General features: G+C 42.0%; 1 protein-coding gene across 1 annotated transcript in view; it reads left to right on the forward strand.

The window, feature by feature from the left end:
• The first annotated feature begins 9,649 nt into the window (after positions 1-9,649).
• The window catches only part of cmya5 (cardiomyopathy associated 5), an 86,771-nt gene continuing 73,927 nt past the window's right edge, over positions 9,650-22,493 (forward strand). The window contains exons 1-2 of the mRNA XM_029722365.1: positions 9,650-10,282; positions 18,711-21,552. Of these exons, the coding sequence (XP_029578225.1) occupies positions 10,185-10,282; positions 18,711-21,552 (2,940 nt within the window). The 5' untranslated portion in view covers positions 9,650-10,184. The remainder of the gene's footprint in view (positions 10,283-18,710; positions 21,553-22,493) is intronic.

Raw genomic sequence — 22,493 nt, forward strand, 5'->3', positions numbered from 1 at the left:
TTTCCTTCACTCTGCGGTCCAACTCATCCCAAGCCTTCTCAATTGGGTTGAGGTGAGGTGATTGTGGAGGCCAGATCATCTGATGCAGTACTCCATCACTCTCCTTCTTGGTCAAATAGCTCCTACACAGCCTGGAGGTGTGTTGGGTCATTGTCCTGTTAGGAAAAAAATGATAGTCCCACTAAGCGCAAACCAGATGAGATGGCGTATCGCTGCAGAATGCTGTGGTAGCCATGCTGGTTAACTGTGCCTTGAATTCTAAATAAATCACAGACCGTGTCACCATGAAACATTACAGGAGCATTCTGCTAATGTTGATGGATGTGTGTTTTAAAATCCCAGCCCCCGTCCCCGCAGGAGGCCTTTTGCCTTTTGGTAGGCCGTCATTGTAAATAAGAATATGTTCTTGACTGACTTGCCTAGTTAAATAAAGGTTAAATAAAATTTAAAAAGCAGCCCCACATCATCACACCCCCTCCTCCATGCTTCAAGGTGGGAACCACACATGCGGAGATCATCCGTTCACTTACTCTGTGCATCTCACAAAAACACGGCGGTTGGAACCAAAAATCTCAAATTTGGACTCATCAGACCAAAAGACAGATTTCCACCGGTCTAATGTCTATTGCTCGTGTCTCTTGGCCCATGCAAGTCTCTTCTTCTTATTGGTGTCCTTTAGTAGTGGTTTCTTTGCAGCAATTTGAACATGAAGGCCTGATTCACACAGTCTCCTCTGAACAGTTGATGTTGGGATGTGTCTGTTACTTGAACTCTGTGAAGCATTTATTTGGGCTGCAATCTGAGGCTGCTAACTTTAATGAACTGGGTCTTCCTTTCCTGTGGCGGTCCTCATGAGAGCCAGTTTCATTATAGGGCTTGATGGTTTTTGCGACTGCACTTAAAGAAAAGTTATTCAAATTTTCCAGATTGACTGACCTTCATGTCTTAAAAGTAATGATAGACTGTTGTTTCTCTTTGCTTATTTGAGCTGTTCTTACCATAATATGGACTGGGTCTTTTACCAAATAGGGCTATTTTGTGTATACCAATACTACCTTGTCACAACACAACTGATTGGATCAAACGCATTAAGGAAAGAAATTCCACAAATTAACTTAACAAGGCACACCTGTTAACTGAAATGCATTCCAGGTGACTACCTAATGAAGTTAGTTGAGAGAATGCCAAGAGTGTGCAAAGCTGTCATCAAGGCAAAGGGTGACTACTTTGAAGAATCTCAAATATAAAATATATTTGGATTTGTTTAACGCTTTTTTGGTTACTACATGATTCCATATGTGTTAATTCATAGTTTGGATGTCTTCACTATTATTCTACAATGTAGAAAATAGTAAAAATAAAGAAAAACCCTTGAATGAGTAGGTGTGTCCAAACTTTTGACTGGTACTCTATGTACGAAGACATATGACCATAGTTTGGATCATAATTAAAGTATTTCAATACAAAGGGAAATCCACTGGAAACATTAGGATCCTGGTGGTGCAGCAGACTAAGTAGCCTACAGGGCTTGACGATGTTCAAATCTATTTGATTACCATTCTTTAAAAAAGCTATAGTTATGTTTGGACAGTACCCTAATAAAATATAATGACGTAAGAAGATTGAAATGCCATTTCTTTAAAGGTTTGGCAACTTCATATAATAATGTAACAACACACATCAATATTAGCAGAATTTAACAGCAATGTTTTCAAAACTACTTCCATTATCATTGACGTATATTTTTAGAACAATTCTGGATCATCATGTCATAATCTTTAAAGAATAACTTCATAAGAGTCTCGCAGGAATGTTTCTTGTTGTTATAGGTGTTAGTAGTAATATCTCCCATCATTAACTGAATAATAAATAAATCATTGTTTTTTTAGAACAATTTATATTGCTCCAACAGGAAAGGTTATTAGGACCATCATGTCATAATGTCACACTATAACTTTGAGACCGTTGTAGGACTATTCCCTGCTTGCTGCTATGTGTTTGAATAACATATCCATCAACATTAGCAGAATGCTCCTGTAGTGTTTCCTCAGAACCACTTCTATTGCTCCCACATTTTGTTGCGGCAGTATGTTCTAAGAACATTAACGGATAATTGTGTTATTACCTTCCCTGGCAAGTTTTTAGAACATTCCAACAATTATTATTATTTTTTTATTCGTAGAAATTAATATTTGGTGATCAAAACAATGCTTTGAATGTTTGTGGGACGTTATCATTCTCAAATCTCAAAACCTAACTAGAACTTCATAAGAATGTTTGCTAATGTTCTGGGAATGTTCCCAGTTTGCTGGGCTGTTGGTTGTTATAAATACACATCATAGGTTGTTAAATACAGGATCTTAATTTGACCACCCTGTTGTAGGATATTTTTTCCTGCACCATAGGAAATTACAACTTTTATTGTATTTAAGGTTAATAAAATGCTTCTAAAGTTTGTAATTTCCACATTAAAATGTCAGACTTTTTTTTGCCCAAACGAAAATTGTATCAACCTATACAAAATGTACCATTAATTATAATCCACATAGTAATTCACATTTCCTGTTGCTGCAGGATTATTTTCCTGCTGTGAGAAACTGGTCAAATTAAGATTCTATACCTGGATAGCTGTCTCGGATGACATCTCCATTAATGTTAGGGAAATGTTCTAGTAATGTTCTCTCATAAGCAATATAATTGAACCCAGACATGACCGCTGAAGAATGTTTAGGGAGCGTTATTGGAACAATCATGTCATAACGTCACACTATAACATTATGAGAGCATTGTGGGAATATTCCCTGCTTGTTGCTATGGGTGTTTTTAATTACATCTCCATCAACATTAAGAGAATGTTCCTGTAATGTTTCCTCAGAACCATTTCTATTGCTCTCACATTTTGTTACAGCAGTATGTTCAAAAAACATTACTTTTACATTGTTATTACCTGGAAACCTAATGAGAATATTTGAAGAATGTTCTGTGGTGGATGTTACAGCTGTTATGCACAACATTTTAACATTAGGAGAACTTTCTAAGGACATTACATTTATTTTAAATTCAATGACAAAAAAACATGTTATCATCTTAATGTTATATAAAATCCTAACTAGAAGTTAATGGGAATCTTGGCTAATGTTCTGGGAATGTTCCCGGTTTGCTGGGAAGCTTTTTGTATTTTTCAAATTAGTTAATTATATTGGGGGAATTCTAAGACATTTCTGTTCAAACCCTTTATTTTCCTATGATTGAATTCAGGTCAATGCTGTGTCTGATTCAGCGACTAGTTTTGTTCTTCTAAACATAGACAGTCACTCATATGTGATCAGTTAACTGCTAGACAGACCAGTGCGACAATCTACTCTCACCTCGACGTGAGTATAGCTACTTTTATTGGTAATATTTTGTTTATGTGGTTCCTTGTGACTTTTTGTACTGAACACACTTTCAATGTTTTATTTAAGTGATAAGAAAAATGATTGTGTCCCTGCGTATTTCATTGAAATGAAACTGAAACTGTTAACAGGCTGAGACCACTAGGTTCCCAGACCCTTGTCATTTTGTCTCTCTGTGATTTTGATGCCTAATTATGTTCGTTTTATGACCAGTGTATAGTGTTGGCATCAGGAGGGACACGGTGTCAGTCAGACAGCTGTGTGTGCATGTATGTTTGTTCACGCCTGTGCTACAGGGGGTACAGTGCCTATATTTAACCCAGACATGGAGAATCTAGTCTTAAAGGGATAGCTACAAGATTTTGTCAATTAGCCATTTATACTCACACCTGTATACAGGTTTAAAATGGCAGGTTTGGACACTGATAAGCGCCTAAATTGGAACGCAGTGGTTATACAGTAACATGCTATAAATTATGACAGAGCTCAGGCTCTGCGCTTCACAGCGCTGTATGGGTTTTGACTGACAGCCGTTTTGAACTTGAGCACCACACGCGACAAGAAGTAGCCCCCTTCCCTCCTGCTAAAACATTTTTGTTGTCCGAATGAGGAAAATGCTGTAAATTAAGAGGACTTGATGTACACTGAACAAAAATATAAACGCAACATGCAACAAGTTCAAAGGTTTTACAGGTACAATTCATACAGTATAGGGAAATCAGTCAATTGAAATGAATTCATTAGGCCCTAATATATGGATTTCACATGACTGGGAATACAGATATGATTCACAAATATCTTTAAAAAATGGTAGGGGCGTGGATCAGAAAACCATTCAGTATCTGGTGTGACCACCATTTGTCTCATTTAGCATGACACATCTCCTTCGCATAAAGTTGATCAGACTGTTGATTGTGGCCTGTGGAATGGTGTCCTACTCCTCTTCAATGGCTGTACAAAGTTGCTGGATATTGGCGGGAACTGGAACAAGCAGTCGTACACAGTGATCCAGAGCATCCCAAACATGCTCAATGAGTGACATGTCTGGTGAGTATGCAGGCCATTGAAGAACTGGGACGTTTTCAGCTTCTAGGAATTGTGTTCGGATCCTTGTGACATTGGGCCGTGCATTATCATGCTGAAACATGAGGTGATGGTGGCGGATGAATGCCACGACAATGGGCCTCAGGATCTCGTCACGGTGTCGGCATTCAAATTGCCATCAATAAAATGTGTTTGTTGTCCGTAGCTGGTGCCTGCCCATACCATAACTCCACTGCCACCATGGGGCAATCTGTTCACAACATTGACATCAGCAAACCGCTCCCCCACACAAAGTACATTTAAATCTGGGATTCATCCATGAAGAGCACACTTCTCCAGCGTGCCAGTGGCCATTGAAGGTGAGCATTTTCCCGCTGAAGTCATTTACGATGCCGAACTGCAGTCAGGTCAAGACCCTGGTGAGGATGACGAGCACGCAGATGAGCTTCCCTGACAGTTTGTGCAGAAACTCTTCAATTGTGCAAACCCACAGTTTCATCAGCTGTCCGGGTGGCTGGTCTCAGATGATCCCGCAGGTGAAGAAGTCAGATGTTAAGGTCCTGGGCTGGTGTGGTTACACGTGGTTTTCGATTGTGAGGAAGGTTGGATGTACTGCCAAATTAACTAAAATGACATTGGAGGTGGCTTATGGTAGAGAAATTAACATTTAATTCTCTGGCAACAGCTCTGGTGGACATTCCTGCAGTAATCATGCTATTTGCACACTATCTCAAATCTTGAGACATCTGTGGCATTGTGTTGTGTGACAAAACTGCACATTTTAGAGTGGCCTTTTATTGTCCCCAGCACAACCTGCACCTATGTAATTTTCATGCTGTTTAATCAGCTTCTTGATATGCCACACCTGTCAGGTGGATGGATTATCTTGGCAAAGGAGAAATGCTCATTAAGAGGGATGTTGCAATTATATTTTTGTTCCGTATATTTTGAAAGATGAGACGTTGAGGATTAGAATTAATACCACTTTGATGTCATACAAGCAAGCCAAACACCCGTGAGTCCAAATTTGCACTTCACATTTCCATATCATAAAACTCATATGCAGTCAATGTTTATGATCACTTAGTTTGATGTACAATTACTAGATGACATGGCGTCATACCCTGGCTTGTTCTGAACTATGTTTGTCTTATGAAGAAAATTTGCCTCGGAACATGCACCTGAATGCACGCATGACTCCTTTCTATGCGCAACAAAATGACGATCCGTTTCTCTGAATTGTGCTGTGAAAACCTAACACTAAGATTTTATTTTATAACTTACCTTGTCATGTTGGCAATAGAACAAGCTTTCAAATGTGTATTTATTATGGATCCCAAGGCAGCAGCAACTCTTCCTGGGGTCCAGCAAAATTAAGGCAGTTATACAATTTAAAAAACATTACAACACATTGTGTGCCCTCAGGCTCCAACTCTACAAGCACATATCTACAACACAGAATCCATGTGTACGTGTGTATATAAACTCAGCAAAAAAAGAAACGTCCTCTCACTGTCAACTGCATTTATTTTCAGCAAACTTAAAATGTGTAAATATTTGTATGAACATAAGATTCAACTGAGACAACTGAGACATAAACTGAACAAGTTCCACAGACATGTGACTAACATAAATTGAATAATGTGTTCCTGAACAAAGGGGGGGGGATCAAAATAAAAAGTAACAGTTAGTATCTGGTGTGGCCACCAGCTGCATTAAGATCTGCAGTGCATCTCCTCCTCATGGACTGCACCAGATATGCCAGTTCTTGCTGCGAGATGTTACCCCACTCTTCCACCAAGGCACCTGCAAGTTCCCGGACATTTCTGTGGGTAATGGCCCTAGCCCTCACCCTCCGATCCAACAGGTCCCAGACATGCTTAATGGGATTGAGATCTGGGCTCTTCGCTGGCCAAACAGAACACTGACATTCCTGTCTTGCAGGAAATCACGGACAGAACGAGCAGTATGGTGGATGGCATTGTCATGCTGGAGGGTCATGTCAGGATGAGCCTGCAGGAAGGGTACCACATGAGGGAGGAGGATGTCTTCCCTGTAACGCACAGCGTTGAGATTGCCTGCAATGACATTTACATTACATTTACGTCATTTAGCAGACGCTCTTATCCAGATGACAACAAGCTCAGTCCGATGATGCTGTGACACATCGCCCCAGACCATGTCGGACCCTCCACCTCCAAATCGATCCCGCTCCAGAGTACAGGCCTCGGTGTAACACTCATTCCTTCGACAATAAACGCGAATCCGACCATCACCCCTTGTGAGACAAAACCGTGACTCTTCAGTGAAGAGCACTTTTTGCCAGTCCTGTCTGGTCCAGCGATGTTGGGTTTGTGCCCATAGGCGACGTTGTTGCCGGTGATGTTTGGAGAGGACCTGCCTTACAACAGGCCTACAAGCCCTCAGTCCAGCCTCTCTCAGCCTATTGCAGACAGTCTGAGCACTGATGGAGGGACTGTGCGTTCCTGGTGTAACTCGGGCAGTTGTTGTTGCCATCCTGTACCTGACGTGGTCTGCCACTGCGAGGACGATCAGCTGTCCGTCTTGTCTCCCTGTAGCGCTGCTTTTGGCGTCTCACAGTACGGACATAGAAATGTATTGCCCTGGCCACATCTGCAGTCCTCATGCCTCCTTGCAGCATGCCTAAGGCACGTTCACGCAGATGAGCAGGGACCGTGGACATCTTTCTTTTGGTGTTTTTCAGAGTCCGTAGAAAGGCCTCTTTAGTGTCCGAAGTTTTCATAACTGTGACCTTAATTGCCTACAGTCTGTAAGCTGTTAGTGTCTTAACGGCCATTCCACAGGTGCATGTTCATTAATTGTTTATGGTTCATTGAACAAGCATGGGAAACAGTGTTTAAACCCTTTACAATGAAGATCTATGAAGTTATTTGGATTTTTACAAATTATCTTTGAAAGACAGTGTCCTGAAAAAGGGTTTAGTACATATGCTATCGTGTGTATATGCATGTATCTGTGCCTATGTTTGTAACTGTTCCATAAGGTGTATTTTTATCTGTTTATTAAATCAGATTTTACTGCTTGCATGAGTTACTTGATGTGGAATAGAGTTCCATGTAGTCATGGCTATATGTAGTAATGTTCACCTCCGATAGTCTGTTCTGGACTTGGGGACTGTGAAGAGACCTCTGGTGGCATGTCTTGTGGGGTATGCATTGGTGTCCGAGATGTGTGCCAGTAGCTCAAACAGACAGCTCGGTGCATTCAACATGTCAATACCTCTCACGAATACAAGTAGTGATGAAGTCAATCTCTCCTCCACTTTGAGCCAGGAGAGATTGACATGCATATTAATGTTAGCTCTCAGTGTAAATGTAAGGGCCAGCCGTGCTGCCCTGTTCTGAGTCAATTGCAATTTTCCTAAGTCTCTCTTTGTGGCACCTGACCATACGACTGAAAAGTAGTCCAGGTGCGACAAAACTTAGGGCCTGTAGGACCTGGCTTGTTGATAGTGCTGTTAAGAAGGCAGAGCAGCGATTTATTATGGAGAGACTTCAACCCATCTTAGCTACTCTTGGATCAATATGTTTTGACCATGACCATAGTCACCACAATTTGCTTAATTTCCACATTGTTCATTACAAGATTTAGTTGAGATTTAGGGTTGAGTGAATGATTTGTGCCAAATACAATGCTTTTAGTTTTTGAAATATTTAGGACTAACTTATTCTTTGCCACCTATTCTGAAACTAACTGCAGCTCTTTGTTAAGTGTTGCAGTCATTTCAGTCGCTGTAGTAGCTGACGTGTTAAGTCATCCGCTTTCATAGACACACTGGCTTTACTCAGAAAAAACACCAGAATTTCGGTTATCAATCGTTTGGCAGCTGGTTTCATAATTTGGTTCAGATTTTTACAACTTGGAGAAAAAGCACAACACAGACAGCAGCTGCCTCTGTTCTCTCCCGTGATGGTCCTATACGCTATCCTTTCAGAAGTTTTGCCTTCACACAGTCTGTCCGCTGATGCCCACCTGACCCAGATTGTGATTTATAATGGGCCGTTTTTGGGATTGCGTAAACAATAACAATAATTGTGTGATGGTGGGGATGTAGGGTTGTGTTCCAAACAAAGCAACTACAAGTGTGCTTGCTCTAGTTCTTCAACGGCACAGCTAGGAGAGTGCCTTGAAAGTGCTTTGAAATTACTTAGGAACTGTGCACACTTTGGAGAGGTGTCTGGCCACTTGGAGACACAAGTTAGTCTTCTCACCCAAACCCAAAATATTCTTATGTTACTGAATGTATCAAAAGTATTTTCAGATGATCAACAAATGTGTTACAGTACAGTAAATGTCAAATATACATAAAATCAACAGTGTAACGTTTGGATTCAGTCTTGTCAGATGACTTGTTGCCCTCAATTTTCCCATAATCTCCAAACTGTTCCCTTTCATTTGCTACCATGCTTATATGTATGCATTTGAGCATATGCTTTTCATATTTCTTCCTTGAGAAACATTTCAATGTAGCCCTATCCTTATAGGCCAATTCCCACAAGTGTAAAAGGGTAAGGCCTTTTTCTACTTACCCAGAGTCCGATGAAATCATGGATACTTTCAAATGAAAGTTCAAGAACATTGGGAAACGGCACTCCAATTTTATTTTTTATTCACATAGAAATGTGTGTTATAGATCTATCATTCTACTTGAAAGCAAGTCTAACAAGCTATTTCTATGCATCCTGTTCTTAAGTTTTGTTTTTGCATCTTTTACTTTTGGTTTTTCGAACACTAGCTTTAAACAGCTGAAACAACAATATTTTTGGTTATGGAAAATATATTTCACACTGGTTTAGATGGTACAATGATTATCAACACAATACTAGTTTATTTTGTAACATAAACTGAAATTAGGCAAACTATTAAAGTTTTAGCCACCAGGAAATGGCGGAGCGATTTCTGCATAGTGCAACTTTAAAATACAAAAAAAAACGTCACCTGATTTCACCTTTTTATTTTTGTCCGGGAAGGCTAACACGTTTTAGCACTTATTCCTTCATCAGAGATACCATTTGTATGTCTCTGAGTGTAGTTTGAAAGAAGTTAAAAAATAGTTTCGCGAGCCATTGCTAACTAGCGTTAGCGCAATGCCTGGAAGTCTACCAGAACAGCTAGCATGCTCGCACTATCCCTTTAAACTCACACTGACCCTGATCTATGCTGCCACTAGAACACTGTGGCACTGTGACCCACTTAAAGCTATTTTAGTGTTATGACCATGTCATGTTTGTAACCAGGACCCACCATTTGGTGGACATTGATTTATAATTCCCTCTGAGTTGTTGCACACAGGGAGCAAACTTGCACAGCTTTAGATACTGTTGGCGCTGTATCTTAGGGAACAGTTGTTGCAGTGAGTGACATGTTACGTCTCAGTCTGAGGGTGTTGTTGTAGGTCCACAGACTGAAACGCAGGGGGCAGAAAGACACAGTGCCCTGTCTCACACTCCTCACCCTTCTGTTCCTCTCTTTCAGCCTCTCTTTTCTCTCCCCTCCCCTCTCTCCCTTAGCCCTCTCCTGTCTCGCTCTGTCAGTCTATTTCCAGTGCTAGCTGAGTCAGGCGAATAGCTCTCAGCTTGGAATGACACAAATAGGAAGGACTCCAATACTCTAAGAGGGTCAGATACCAACAGAAAAATAACAAGAAACTTTAGAAAACATCAGGAACTACGGAAAAATACTGAAACCTGCTAAACTACAAAAATGGACTCTGATATGGCGTTGACGGAATTACAGGAGCATGAGTTGCCAGAGGCTGCCGTTGAAGAGGATGAAGACGACGTGGAGGAACTCAGGAACAGGTGCTTGAATTTCAGCTAAGTGCTTCACTGGAGCACACACACACTCTCCAACACTAGGACAATTAGTGCTCTATTAATTCAGATCCTCTTTAGCTGACATCCGCATAGCTATTGTTTTGGTTGTTTTGGCCATGTCGGAGGTGAAACTACGTTAGAGCTGTCAAATCCACAAGCGACTCCTGTCATTATACCTAAAGCGGACATTGCCAATGGCTGCACGGAGTCAGATTACGAGAAATCCTATGCAGGCTTGTTTACAAGTTCGAACACTGTAAAGCGATTAGTCTGATAGAAAACCTTCATTATTTTGTTTAATGATTCTCAATTTGAGCATCATTATTTCTATATAGCATACATTTTCTCATTCTGAACTTGGGACGGGTGTCAAGAGCAGCTGCTCACCGGTTTGTTAACTTCCATACAACTCAGACACCGCTGAAACATCAGTATGCGGGTGTCAGTAATCACCGGTTAACACTTGATCTAATTGAATCTAGGCCTTACACTATCACACAGTTTAGTGCTTTACTCTCTAATTAGGTTATCCTGAATATTGCTACTGTAGCTACATAGATAGTTGTCCCTCAGCCCCAGTCACGATGACGTTCGGGGACACTAGCCTTCCTAGTTTTTATCTACCATTGGACAAAGCGAGTGCTCAGTGCATATAGGATCATTTGTTATACAGTTTTTGTCAATCGCGTACAAGCAATTTTTCGTTCTGTGTTGAAACGTATCTATAGCATAACAGCAATGATCAAATACATATTTTAGACCACATTTTGCAAAACATGAAATACAAATACTGTACTCTATACCATCTACTGCATCTTGCCTATGCCGTTCGGCCATCACTCATTCATATATATTTTTATGTACAGTGAGGGGGAAAAGTATTTGGTCCCCTGCTGATTTTGTATGTTTGCCCACTGACAAAGAAATGATCAGTCTCTAATTTTAACGGTAGGTTTATTTGAACAGTGAGAGACAGAATAACAACAAAAAAATCCAGAAAAACAGGTCAAAAATGTTATAAATTGATTTGCATTTTAATGAGGGAAATAAGTATTTGACCCCCTCTCAATCAGAAAGATTTCTGGCTCCCAGGTGTCTTTTATACAGGTAACGAGCTGAGATTAGGAGCACACTCTTAAAGGGAGTGCTCCTAATCTCAGTTTGTTACCTGTATAAAAGACACCTGTCCCCAGAAGGAATCAATCAATCAGATTCCAAACTCTCCACCATGGCCAAGACCAAAGAGCTCTCCAAGGATGTCAGGGACAAGATTGTAGACCTACACAAGGCTGGAATGGGCTACAAGACCATCGCCAAGCAGCTTGGTGAGAAGGTGACAACAGTTGGTGCGATTATTCGCAAATGGAAGAAACACAAAATAACTGTCAATCTCCCTCGGCCTGGGGCTCCATGCAAGATCTCACCTCGTGGAGTTGCAATGATCATGAGAATGGTGAGGAATCAGGCCAGAACTACACGGGAGGATCTTCTCAATGATCTCAAGGCAGCTGGGACCATAGTCACCAAGAAAACAATTGGTAACACACTACGCCGTGAAGGACTGAAATCCTGCAGCGCCCGCAAGGTCCCCCTGCTCAAGAAAGCACATATACACATATACATGCCCGTCTGAAGTTTGCCAATGAACATCTGAATGATTCAGAGGACAACTGGGTGAAAGTGTTGTGGTCAGATGAGAACAAAATGGAGCTCTTTGGCATCAAGTCAACTCACCTTGTTTGGAGGAGGAGGAATGCTGCCTATGACCCCAAGAACAGCATCCCCACCGTCAAACATGGAGGTGGAAACATTATGCTTTGGGGGTGTTTTTCTGCTAAGGGGACAGGACAACTTCACCGCATCAAAGGGACGATGGGCAGGGCCATGTACCATCAAATCTTGGGTGAGAACCTCCTTCCCTCAGCCAGGGCATTGAAAATGGGTCGTGGATGGGTATTCCAGCATGACAATGACCCAAAACACACGGCCAAGGCAACAAGGGAGTGGCTCAAGAAGAAGCACATTAAAGTCCTGGAGTGGCCTAGCCAGTCTCCAGACCTTAATCCCATAGAAAATCTGTGGAGGGAGCTGAAGGTTCGAGTTGCCAAACGTCAGCCTCAACCTTAATGACTTGGAGAAGATCTGCAAAGAGGAGTGGGACAAAATCCCTCCTGAGATGTGTGCAAACCTGGTGGCCAACTACAAGAAACGTCTGACCTCTGTGATTGCCAACAAGGGTTTTGCCACCAAGTACTAAGTCATGTTTTGTAGAGGGGTCAAATACTTATTTCCCTCATTAAAATGGAAATCATTTTCTAACATTTTTGACATGTTCTTTTCTGGATTTTTTGTTGTTATTCTGTCTCTCACTGTTCAAATAAACCTATCATTAAAATTATAGACTGATCATTTCTTTGTCAGTGGGCAAACATACAAAATCAGCAGGGGATCAAATACTTTTTTCCCTCACTGTACATACAAATATATATGAATGACTGATGGCCAAACAACATAGGCAAGATGCAGTAGATGGTATAGAGTACAGTATATACATATGAGATGAGTAATGTAGGGTATGTAATGTGATACATGTGATGTGACATGTGATACATGTCTGACAAGTAGTATGAATATGCAGTTTGGAGTATTGTTTCTTCATACTATGTAATGTATTCCTTGTGAATTTGGTGATGGTTATTTTCCTCTGTTCTGAGAAATTTGTAATTGAAGTCTCTTACAATTTTTACCATAAATTAGTGTGAAAATACCAGGTTTTGACCACTAGATGCTACTGTTCCTGCTATGCTGCCAGACATTTTGTTGGTCCCTTGTTTTTATTAAATAGATCTCATTTCCTTTGCAACTTCGGGTAGAAAACCAATACATTTTGTTCATGGTAAATAAATTGTGTGGTCATCCTCACAATTCAAGTCATTCCTTCATGAAAGCAATTCATGTTGTCTTTCTCTTAGCAACCTAATGCTTCAACCCAATTTTTCTTGAATAGTCCAACAAGGCAGCCTTCTGAGAGGGCTATCCCTATGGTGCAATGAACTTTTTCTACAAGACTAAAACTTTGTTGGAGAAATGGGCTAGCGACTAAAGGTTCTAACAACCCTAATAAAATATTAAAATTGTAAACCATTGCATGGCAGTTTTATATTTCCAACAACATTATTAGAAAACAGCTCTATATGCAGTGTGATTAGTGACATTTACCATTAAACCCAACCCAACTCAATACCATTAACAATTGCAAAAGACTATACAGTGTGTGTTTGGGACTTTCACAATTTAAGACCACTAGCGCCCTCTACTGAAGAACATTAGAATGATGCTTGACAAGGCCAATTCATTACCGGTCTCAATCAAATGAAGTGCATGCTCGGAAAAGCACAGAGCGGAAGTTATTTTTTTTAAGATATCTGCTGGGATGGTGTAAATACAACTAGGCTGCATTCCACACTGCAATGGATATTCCAACCCTGAGCACCGGCCTGCTCTACTCTTGCTGATTTGATTGACGTAAATGCCAGAAGTTTGATTTTGAAAATAGATTTTATTGTAACTCTGGTTTCTCAAACCAACACTGACATTCTTATTATTACTGAAGCTTGGTTAATAAAGTCTATGTCGAATACTGATGTGTCTCTGACTGGTTATAATGTATACAGATTTGGCAAAGGTGGGGGTGTCGTCATATTCGTTATGTGCAGCTTAAATGTTTCCCTAAGCAATTTGAATGTCTAATCTTGACTGAAGACCTTGGTAATAAAGCCCAGCTAACACTAGTGGGAATTTATCTCCCTCCCTCGGCTCTGCCTTGTGCACTAAGGGGGGAATTACCATTTAAGCACGCATAAATGGAATGGCATTCCCTTTTTATGCACTTTTCTCTCTACGTGTATTCTGATCTTGAACTTAGGCATGAGAATAGCATGCTATTCTTTTGGGGTGGAGATCAAAGAAATGAAGTATGGCGGCGGTGTGTCTACAGATAGGCCGTATTCTGACCTTAACTTAATTCCCTCATAATTCCAACAATTTCACACGCGATGAAAGGATGAATAAGGTCGTCATCTACTTTATTTTTCCTGATATAAATAGCAACATTCTTCATGCACTGTAATTTACAAATTGATAAGAGCTAATGATAAGAGCTACTGTAGGTAAATAAGTAAGCCGTTTGGATAAGGGGATTGTAAATATAAATGACAATTGTTTAGATTTATTTTACCTAATGATTGCAGGAGACAAATCTGTAACTAGTCATATGGCAGCAAACTGAAGCATATCAATATTTCACCTTTTCCACAGTGACGTTTATGAAATGCTGGCCTTATAATCTTGCAGGGATGAAATTTGGAGAGCCATAGCTTCTGTAGCCATGCGGAAATTAAAGTATAGCACCAAACATACCGAGTTGATTTATAATTTCTATAATGTTTAATTACAGTGTACGGGCAGACTTTTCGATGTATTTTTTACAATTTGTACCGTGTTAAATATTAGCCACTATCAGTAACCTTTGTTCCTAAGGATTACTAGCATTAGTGGATCATATTAGGCAAACAAATTAGTTTAGGACATGTAGCCTATTTGAATCATAATGGAATGCATACCATACCGTAGCAGCTTAAACCTGGACCCTGGCACTGTTCACGAAGACTGGATTCAAATTAAAGGTACACCAAATTTAAAGGGATGGCTTTAGATACATGTACTGAAAACCATATTGAACACAACTCTACAAGACAATCTGTTGGACAGCAAGTGGGAGGGTTTTCAGGGGTTGAATTACATTTATTCAGTGCGTGCAGGGGAACCACACCTGCTAAGCCTGATACGCACCTGCATAAGGTAAGTCTGAATACCAATTACTGAGACATTTTGGGCATTTGAATTAGCAACATTTCATGTCTGATCTGGGGTTGTGTGACTCGGGGATTGTGTCATCTGACTCGGATCAGGCCCTAAATTGTTTTGCTTCTCTGTTCAACAATTGTAGATAAGCATGCAAACATTTAACGAAAAATTACAGAAAATACATTTTGCTTGGGCTAAGGCTAAATTGACTGATACCATGTATGACTGGCAGTCCTATAGACATTTTGAGAAATACATTGCCTTCAGAAAGTATTCAAACTGCTTGACTTGTTCCTGAATTCAAAAATGGATTAAATATTTTTCACCCATCTACACACAATACCCCATAATGACAAATTAAAGCATGTTTTCATGAATTTTTGCACATTTATTGAAAATGAAATACAAAAATATGTAATTTACACAAGTATTCTAACCCCAGAGTCAATACTTTGTAGAAGCACCTTTGGCAGCGATGAGTCTTTCTGGCTAAGTCTCTAAGAGTTTTCCACACCCTGATTGTGCAACATTTGCCCATTTATTTGTTTAAAAATTCTTCAAACTATGTCAAATTGATTGTTGATCATTGCAAGACAACCATTTTCAGGTATTACCATATATTTTCAAGTAGATTTAAGTCAAAACTGTAACTCGGCCACTCAGGAACATTCACTGTGTTCTTGGTAAGCAACTCCAGTGTAGATTTGGCCTTGTAGGTTGTAGGTTATTGTCCTGCTGAAAGGTGAATTCATCTCTCATTGTCTGGTGGAAAGCAGACTGAACAAGGTTTTCCTATAGGATTTTGCCTTTACTCAGGCCCATTCCTTTTCTTTTTTATTCTAAAGAACTCCCCAGTCCTTAACGATTACAAGCATACCCATAACATGGCGCAGCCACCACTATGATTGAAAATACGGAGAGTGGTACTCATTGATGTGTTGTATTGGATTTGCCCCAAATATAACACTTTGTTTTCAGGACAAAAAGTTAATTGCTTTGCCACATTTTTTGCAGTATTACTTTAGTGCCTTGTTGCAAACAGGATGCATGCTTTGGAATATGTTTTATTCTGTACAAGCTTCCTTCTTTTCACTCTGTAAATTAGGTTAGTATTGTGGAGTAACTACAATGTTGTTGATCCATTCTCAGTTTTCTCCAACACAGCCATTAAACTCTGTAACTGTTTAAAGTCACCATTGGTCTCATGGTAAAATCCCTGTGCGGTTTCCTTCCTCTCCGGCAACTGAGCTAGGAAGGATGCCTGTATCTTTGTAGTGACTGGGTGTATTGATACGCCATCCAAAGTGTAATTAATGACGTCACCATACTCAAAGGTATATTCAATGTCTGCTTTTTTTATTTTTACCCATCTACCAATAGGTGTTCTTATTTGTGAGGCATTGAAAAACCTCCCTGATCTTTGTGGTTGAATCTGCATTTGAAATTCACTGCTCGATTGAGGGACTTTACAGATAATTGTACGTGTGGGGTAGAAATATGAGGTAGTCATTATGCAACTATGCAACTTATGTGACTTGTTAAGCACAGTTTTACTCCTGAACTTATTTAGACTTGCCTTAACAAAGTGGTTGAATACTTATTGACTCAAGACATTTCAGCTTTTAATTTTTTATTAATTTGTAAAACTTTTGAAAAACATAATTCCACTTTGACATTATGGCGTATTGTGTGTAGGCCAGTAACAAAACATGTCTATGTAATCAATTTTAAATTCAAGCTGTAACACAACAAAATGTCGAAAAAGTCAAGTGGTGTGAATACTTCTGAAGGCACTTTAGATGTCTATCGTTGGTTTGGAAAGCAAAGTCAACATACTGTACTTCTTGAACTGTGTATCTGAGAATAGTAGGAATCCAGCAAACTTCTGGAAAGTACTTAAATCTCTGAAAGACTAGCTAAAAACGTTAGCTGACATGGGCTAGTTGATCTGGACGTTTCTGCCAAGTTATAAATAGCTCTAAGGTATTCAATGACTGACATGACAAGAGGAAAACTGATGACCAATTTCGAAATTTCACCTTGTGCATTCTACTATTACAACTTTCAAGACTAAGTTGAAAACTGGACTGACTTCAGCTCACACAGAGAACGTAGCGTCTGATGGAAACACCATTTTGCCTCAGCTGGCCATCTATTTTAAAATGGTGTAAAATAGTCATATGTTTGAGAAATTTAAGTAATAGCATTTCTAAGGTATTTGAATAACGCGCCACAGGATTCCACTGGCTGTTACGTAGGTGGGACGATTTCGTCCCGCCGACCCTAGAGAGGTTAAAGAATAGTTTCGAGAAATTCCTCTAATTCCAGTACAAGGAGTCATTTATTCCCCTCGAAACAGACTTTTGAAAATGACGCACTGCCAGATACACATTCTCTATTTTCATTTCAACCATTTTATATCTGTGATTTAGTAAGTGCCTTGCTAACAAATCCACAGGGGCTGATTCTCTTGATCCCTTCTTACTGCAGCTCTCTGCCCCACTTATTGCAGAATCATTAGCCTATATTTTTTACTTGACAATTGTTTCTGGTATTATCCCTAAGATCTGGAAAGTGACACATGTCCTCCCCCTACACAACGGAGTAGATCATTTTGACTTAGATAAATTATCTTGCCTTTCGAAAGTTTTAGAATCCCTGGCCAACTCTCAGCTAAGAACTTTTTAAACTTCTCATTCTATTCTAAATGTGCACCTGTCTGGTTTTAGACCCAGACATAGCACAGTTTCAGCTGCTACGCTTGTTATAGATGATGTGTTAAATTGCTTAGATCATAAAAAACATTGTGCTGCCTTATTTATAAACCTTTCCACGGACTTCGACACTGTTGACCATTACATTCTCATTCAAAGACTGACTTGACTGAAATAGGCCTGGATCAGGCTTCTTGCAAGTGGTTAGAGAATTATCTGTGACAGGACACAATGCGTGATTTGTGATGGTGTCCGGAGTCTACTTTCCTGGATATTACAAAAGGTGTACCGCAGCATCTACTATCCAAATTAAGAAAGTCCAACAAAAGAAAAATTAACTCTGTTGAACAGATAAAAATGTTGTTGATCTTTAGAACATTTATCCTATAGCTGCCATTTCCATTACACATCCAACTGGGCACAGACATCAATTCAATGTATATTCTACATTGGTTCAATGACGTGGAAACAACGTTGATTCAACCAGTGTGTGCCCAATGGGATGTTGATTTTGTTGAATAAACCTGGGGCAATGGAAACCTGCCTATTGACTCTCCCCTTTGAATGCCCCAAATTGACCCAATTTTAGCTTCAACTTCTGAGTCCATTGGAGAGGATCAGCTTGAACAAAGTGGGGTGTAGAATCTTTGCTCTAGAATTGATCTAGAAATAGTATTCCCTGCCTGCCAAATAATAGGATTTGTACAATTAAGATTCCCAGAGCTACGGTTAAGCGATAACCCTAACCCTAACCCAGATGTGCATTTCTCTTGTAGGCCTATGTTCTTATGTGTTCCAAAGTAACTCATCTAACTCCCTGTTCCTTTCTTCAGTCTGCGGGAGGTGGTCCAGGACCAGTCTGTGAAGCCCAAGCTGCAGTGTCTGATGGTAGACCCGTCCTTCTCCATGGTGACAGTTCAGAGTGAGGACAGCGGCATAGTCTGGGAAACGGCCTCCAGCCGATGCTCCACCCCCTGGGCGTCGGAGGCCAGCTACAGCTCTGACACCTACAGTTTGGACGGCTCTGCTACCGGTGGTGGAGGTGCACAGGGCAAAATCACCATTGTCTTCGATGAGGACAAGATAGTTCGGAGGAGGAAGAGGACGAGAGGAAAGGCCAGGCTGGGGGAGAGGCTAAGGAGACCCGGGAGCTCCAGGTCTGGCTCGGCACTGGGGGTGGAGAGGCCTGAGATGGCTGAGGTGTCTGTGCCAAACATGCGAGTGGAGAGTGTAGAGTCAGACACGGAGTTAGGGGAAGTGAAAGACAAAGAGCAGGAGCTGTTTAGTCTGATCTCAGAGGGTTATGAGATCCTCAACATCAAAGTCCCGTCCAAACTGCCCACAGTGGACGAGGAGGAGAGCACTGAGCTGCAGGATAACCTGTCCTACTTGGAGGAGACACCCAGGATCAGGTCCAAATCCAGGCGGGGCTCTGAGGCCTTACCTGCCCAGGACTACCCAGAAATGAAGGAGGTACATGAGGGCACAGAAGGAGTAGGAGAGTCTAAGCCCTCAGAACCCACAGAGCAACAGGGGCCTCACAGCCACAAGGACGGCACCAGCAACATGGACTACTTTGAGGCGTTTACCCTGCTGGATGAGGTGGTTCCTGGGCAGCAGGTTCCAGAGCCAGTGGGAGACGAGGCACCCGCGAAGCCCCAACGAGAGGAGCCTAATCTGGGGCAGATGACAGCCACAGACAGCCTCTCTGCAGCTCCGGACGATGACTTTGTGTTTGTCACAGACATGGAGATTGCCAGCGAGCGTTTGGATGAGGTGTTCTACGGGAACAAACACCACGCACCCCCAGAGGACCTGATGAAAAGGGGAGAACAGGATGAAGAGGAGGGAGGGAAGGAAGGAAGAAGGGAGAGTCTGAGGTCTCTGAAGGGGAGTGGATCAGCGCTGTTCGGCAGAGAGGAGAGCATCCTCACCCCCATCTTCCTCTCCCCGGGACCCCCTAAGATCATTGATCCCATCCTGCTAGAGGAACCCACAGCCATGTCCTTCCTCTACTCCGACCTATACGAGGACGCCATGGGGGAGAGGAGGAGGAGCGACGAGGAAGGCTCAGAGGCAGAGAGCGTGGGGTCGGACAGATCGTTCCTGAGGCGACTGTCTGATTCAGAGGAAACAGACGGATACCTGGAGAAGTTTATCCTGAAAGACGAGACTCCCAATGTGGAGGACCAATCAGAAGAAGTGGATGGTAAAGGGGAGGGGCTAATGATGTGGTCGCAGAGTAAGTTTGAGCTGACCGGATTCCTAACGAGAGTGGTGGAAGAAGAAGAAGAAGAAGAGGAGAAGGAGGAGTGTAAGGAGGAGATCAAAGCTGCAGAGATGAATGGGTACCTGCAACCAGCAAGATATAAAGAGATGGAGGAATCAACAGAGATGGAAGAATCAACAGAGAAATCTTTGCTGCACATCAAGGAAACTAGTCCTGATAAAGACTCTGAGTCTGTAAATACAGACCGCAAAGTGTCTCAAGTTGAGAAGGACCATCTAGTCACAGGAAAGAAACCTGAGAAGGTTGATGTGGTAGAGGAAGCTAAAAGTGAGACAACACCTGAGGCACATGAGTCAGAGGTTGACAGCCAGGAGGAGGTAGTGTCAGATAAAGTATCCCATGAAACAGAGCTACTAGCTCAGGCAGAGGAGGTGAAAAAACTAGACAAAGTAGAAGTGTCTAGAGTGGCAAAACCAGTTGTAATTCAGGAGCCTGTGGTTGTACAGGTGAACCAGGTGACAACTGAAAGTAAAACAGAGACTGTAGTTAAAGCATCTGAACCTGTAAGAGCAGAGGATGCTATTAAAGATCCAACTGAGGCCATAGCAGGAGCACAGGAGCTACACAGGGTGTTTCAAAAGGCAGTTACTGATTTATCAGTAGATATTGTGAAAGTATCAGATGATACTAAAATGGCATCTGAAATTGCAGCTGAAGCAATCAATAGAATGGAAATGCTAGCTGAAGCAAACAAAGTTGAAAAAGTAGAGAATAGATCTGAGGAGCCTGTGAGTGTAGCGGAGGAGTCCTTCAAACACAATCCTGAACCCGAAGTAGTTCCAACTGCCCCTCCTGTAGAAGCTGCGGAGCGATGGTCGTCACCTCTTGCCCCTGCTGAGGGTGATAAGGGACAGGAGGAAGAGCCAATGAAGAAGCAGGACTTGGAAGGTGAGGACGAGTGGGTGTTCACTCCCCTCAGGAGCTTTGCTCCTCAGGAAGACCTCTCTGAGCTGCACAGAGAAACTGTGGTTTCAGAGATAGAGCTGCACACTGACGCTGGGGTCACGGAGAAAGTGCTGCACAGGGAGACTGCAGAAGAGCTGGAGTATGAGATAATCTCGCAGCAGGAGGCAAGAGAGATGATGGTGTCTGGGACAGAGAGAAAACAGCTGTGCCCAGGCCCTAACTCTAATCTAGAGAGAGAGAGGGAGCTGGAGAAAGAAAAGGAGAAAGAGATGGAGTTGCAGAGGGAGAGAAAGAAGCAGAGGCTCAAGGAGGAGGAGAGACAGGAGAGGGAGAGACAGGAAAGGGAGGAGAAGGAGAGACAGGAGAAGGAGAAACAGATGGGGTTAGAAAGAGAAAGGGAGAGGCTAAGGCTGAAGGAGGCAACGGAGAGACAGGAGACGGAGGACAAGGAGAAGAAGGAAAAGGAGAGACAGGAGAGGGAGAGACATATACAATTGGAAAGGGAGAGAGATAGGGAGAGGCAGAGGCTGAAGGAGGAGAAGGAGAGACAGGAGAGGGAGAAACAGGAGAAGGAGAGACAGGTGGAAAAGGAAAGAGAAAAGGAGAAGCAGAGGCTGAAGGAAGAGAAGGAGGAGAAGGAGAGATATGAGAGGAAAAGACAGATGGAGAGGGAGAGAGAAAAGGAGAGGCAGTGGCTGAAAGAAGAGAAGGAGAGACAGGCGAGGGAGAGAACGATAGAATTGGAAAGGGAGAGAGAAAGGGAGAGGCAGAGGCTGAAGGAGGAGAAGGAGAGACAGGAGAGGGAGAGACAGATGGAAAAGGAGAGAGAAAAGGACAGGCAGAGGCTGAAGGAAGAGAAAGAGAGACAGGAGAGGGAGAGACAGATGGAGAAGGAGAGAGAAAAGGACAGGCAGAGGCTGAAGGAAGAGAAAGAGAGACAGGAGAAGGAGAGACAGGAGAGGGAGAGACAGATAGAATTGGAGAGGGAGAGAGAAAATGAGAGGCAGAGGCTGAAGGAGAGAGAGGAGAAGGAGAGACAGGAGAGGGAGAGACAGATGGAGTTGGAGAGGGAAAGAGAAAAGGAGAGGCAGAGGCTGAAGGAGAGGGAAAGAGAAAAGGAGAGGCAGAGGCTGAAGGAGAGGGAGGAGAAGGAGACGAAGGAGAGGGAAAGACAGATGGAGTTGGAGAGGGAGAGAGAAAGGGAGATGCACAGGCTGAAGGAAGAGAGCGAGGAGAGGGAGAGACAGGTGGAGAGGGAGAGAGAAAAGGAGAGGCAGAGGCTGAAAGAAGAGAAGGAGAGACAGGCGAGGGAGAGAATGATAGAATTGGAGAGGGAGAGAGAAAGGGAGAGGCAGAGGCTGAAGGAGGAGAAGGAGAGACAGGAGAGGGAGAGACAGATGGAGAGAGAAAAGGACAGGCA

The sequence above is a fragment of the Salmo trutta genome, chromosome 29 (assembly GCF_901001165.1).
Source record: "Salmo trutta chromosome 29, fSalTru1.1, whole genome shotgun sequence".
In the NCBI taxonomy this organism is placed as follows: domain Eukaryota; kingdom Metazoa; phylum Chordata; class Actinopteri; order Salmoniformes; family Salmonidae; genus Salmo; species Salmo trutta.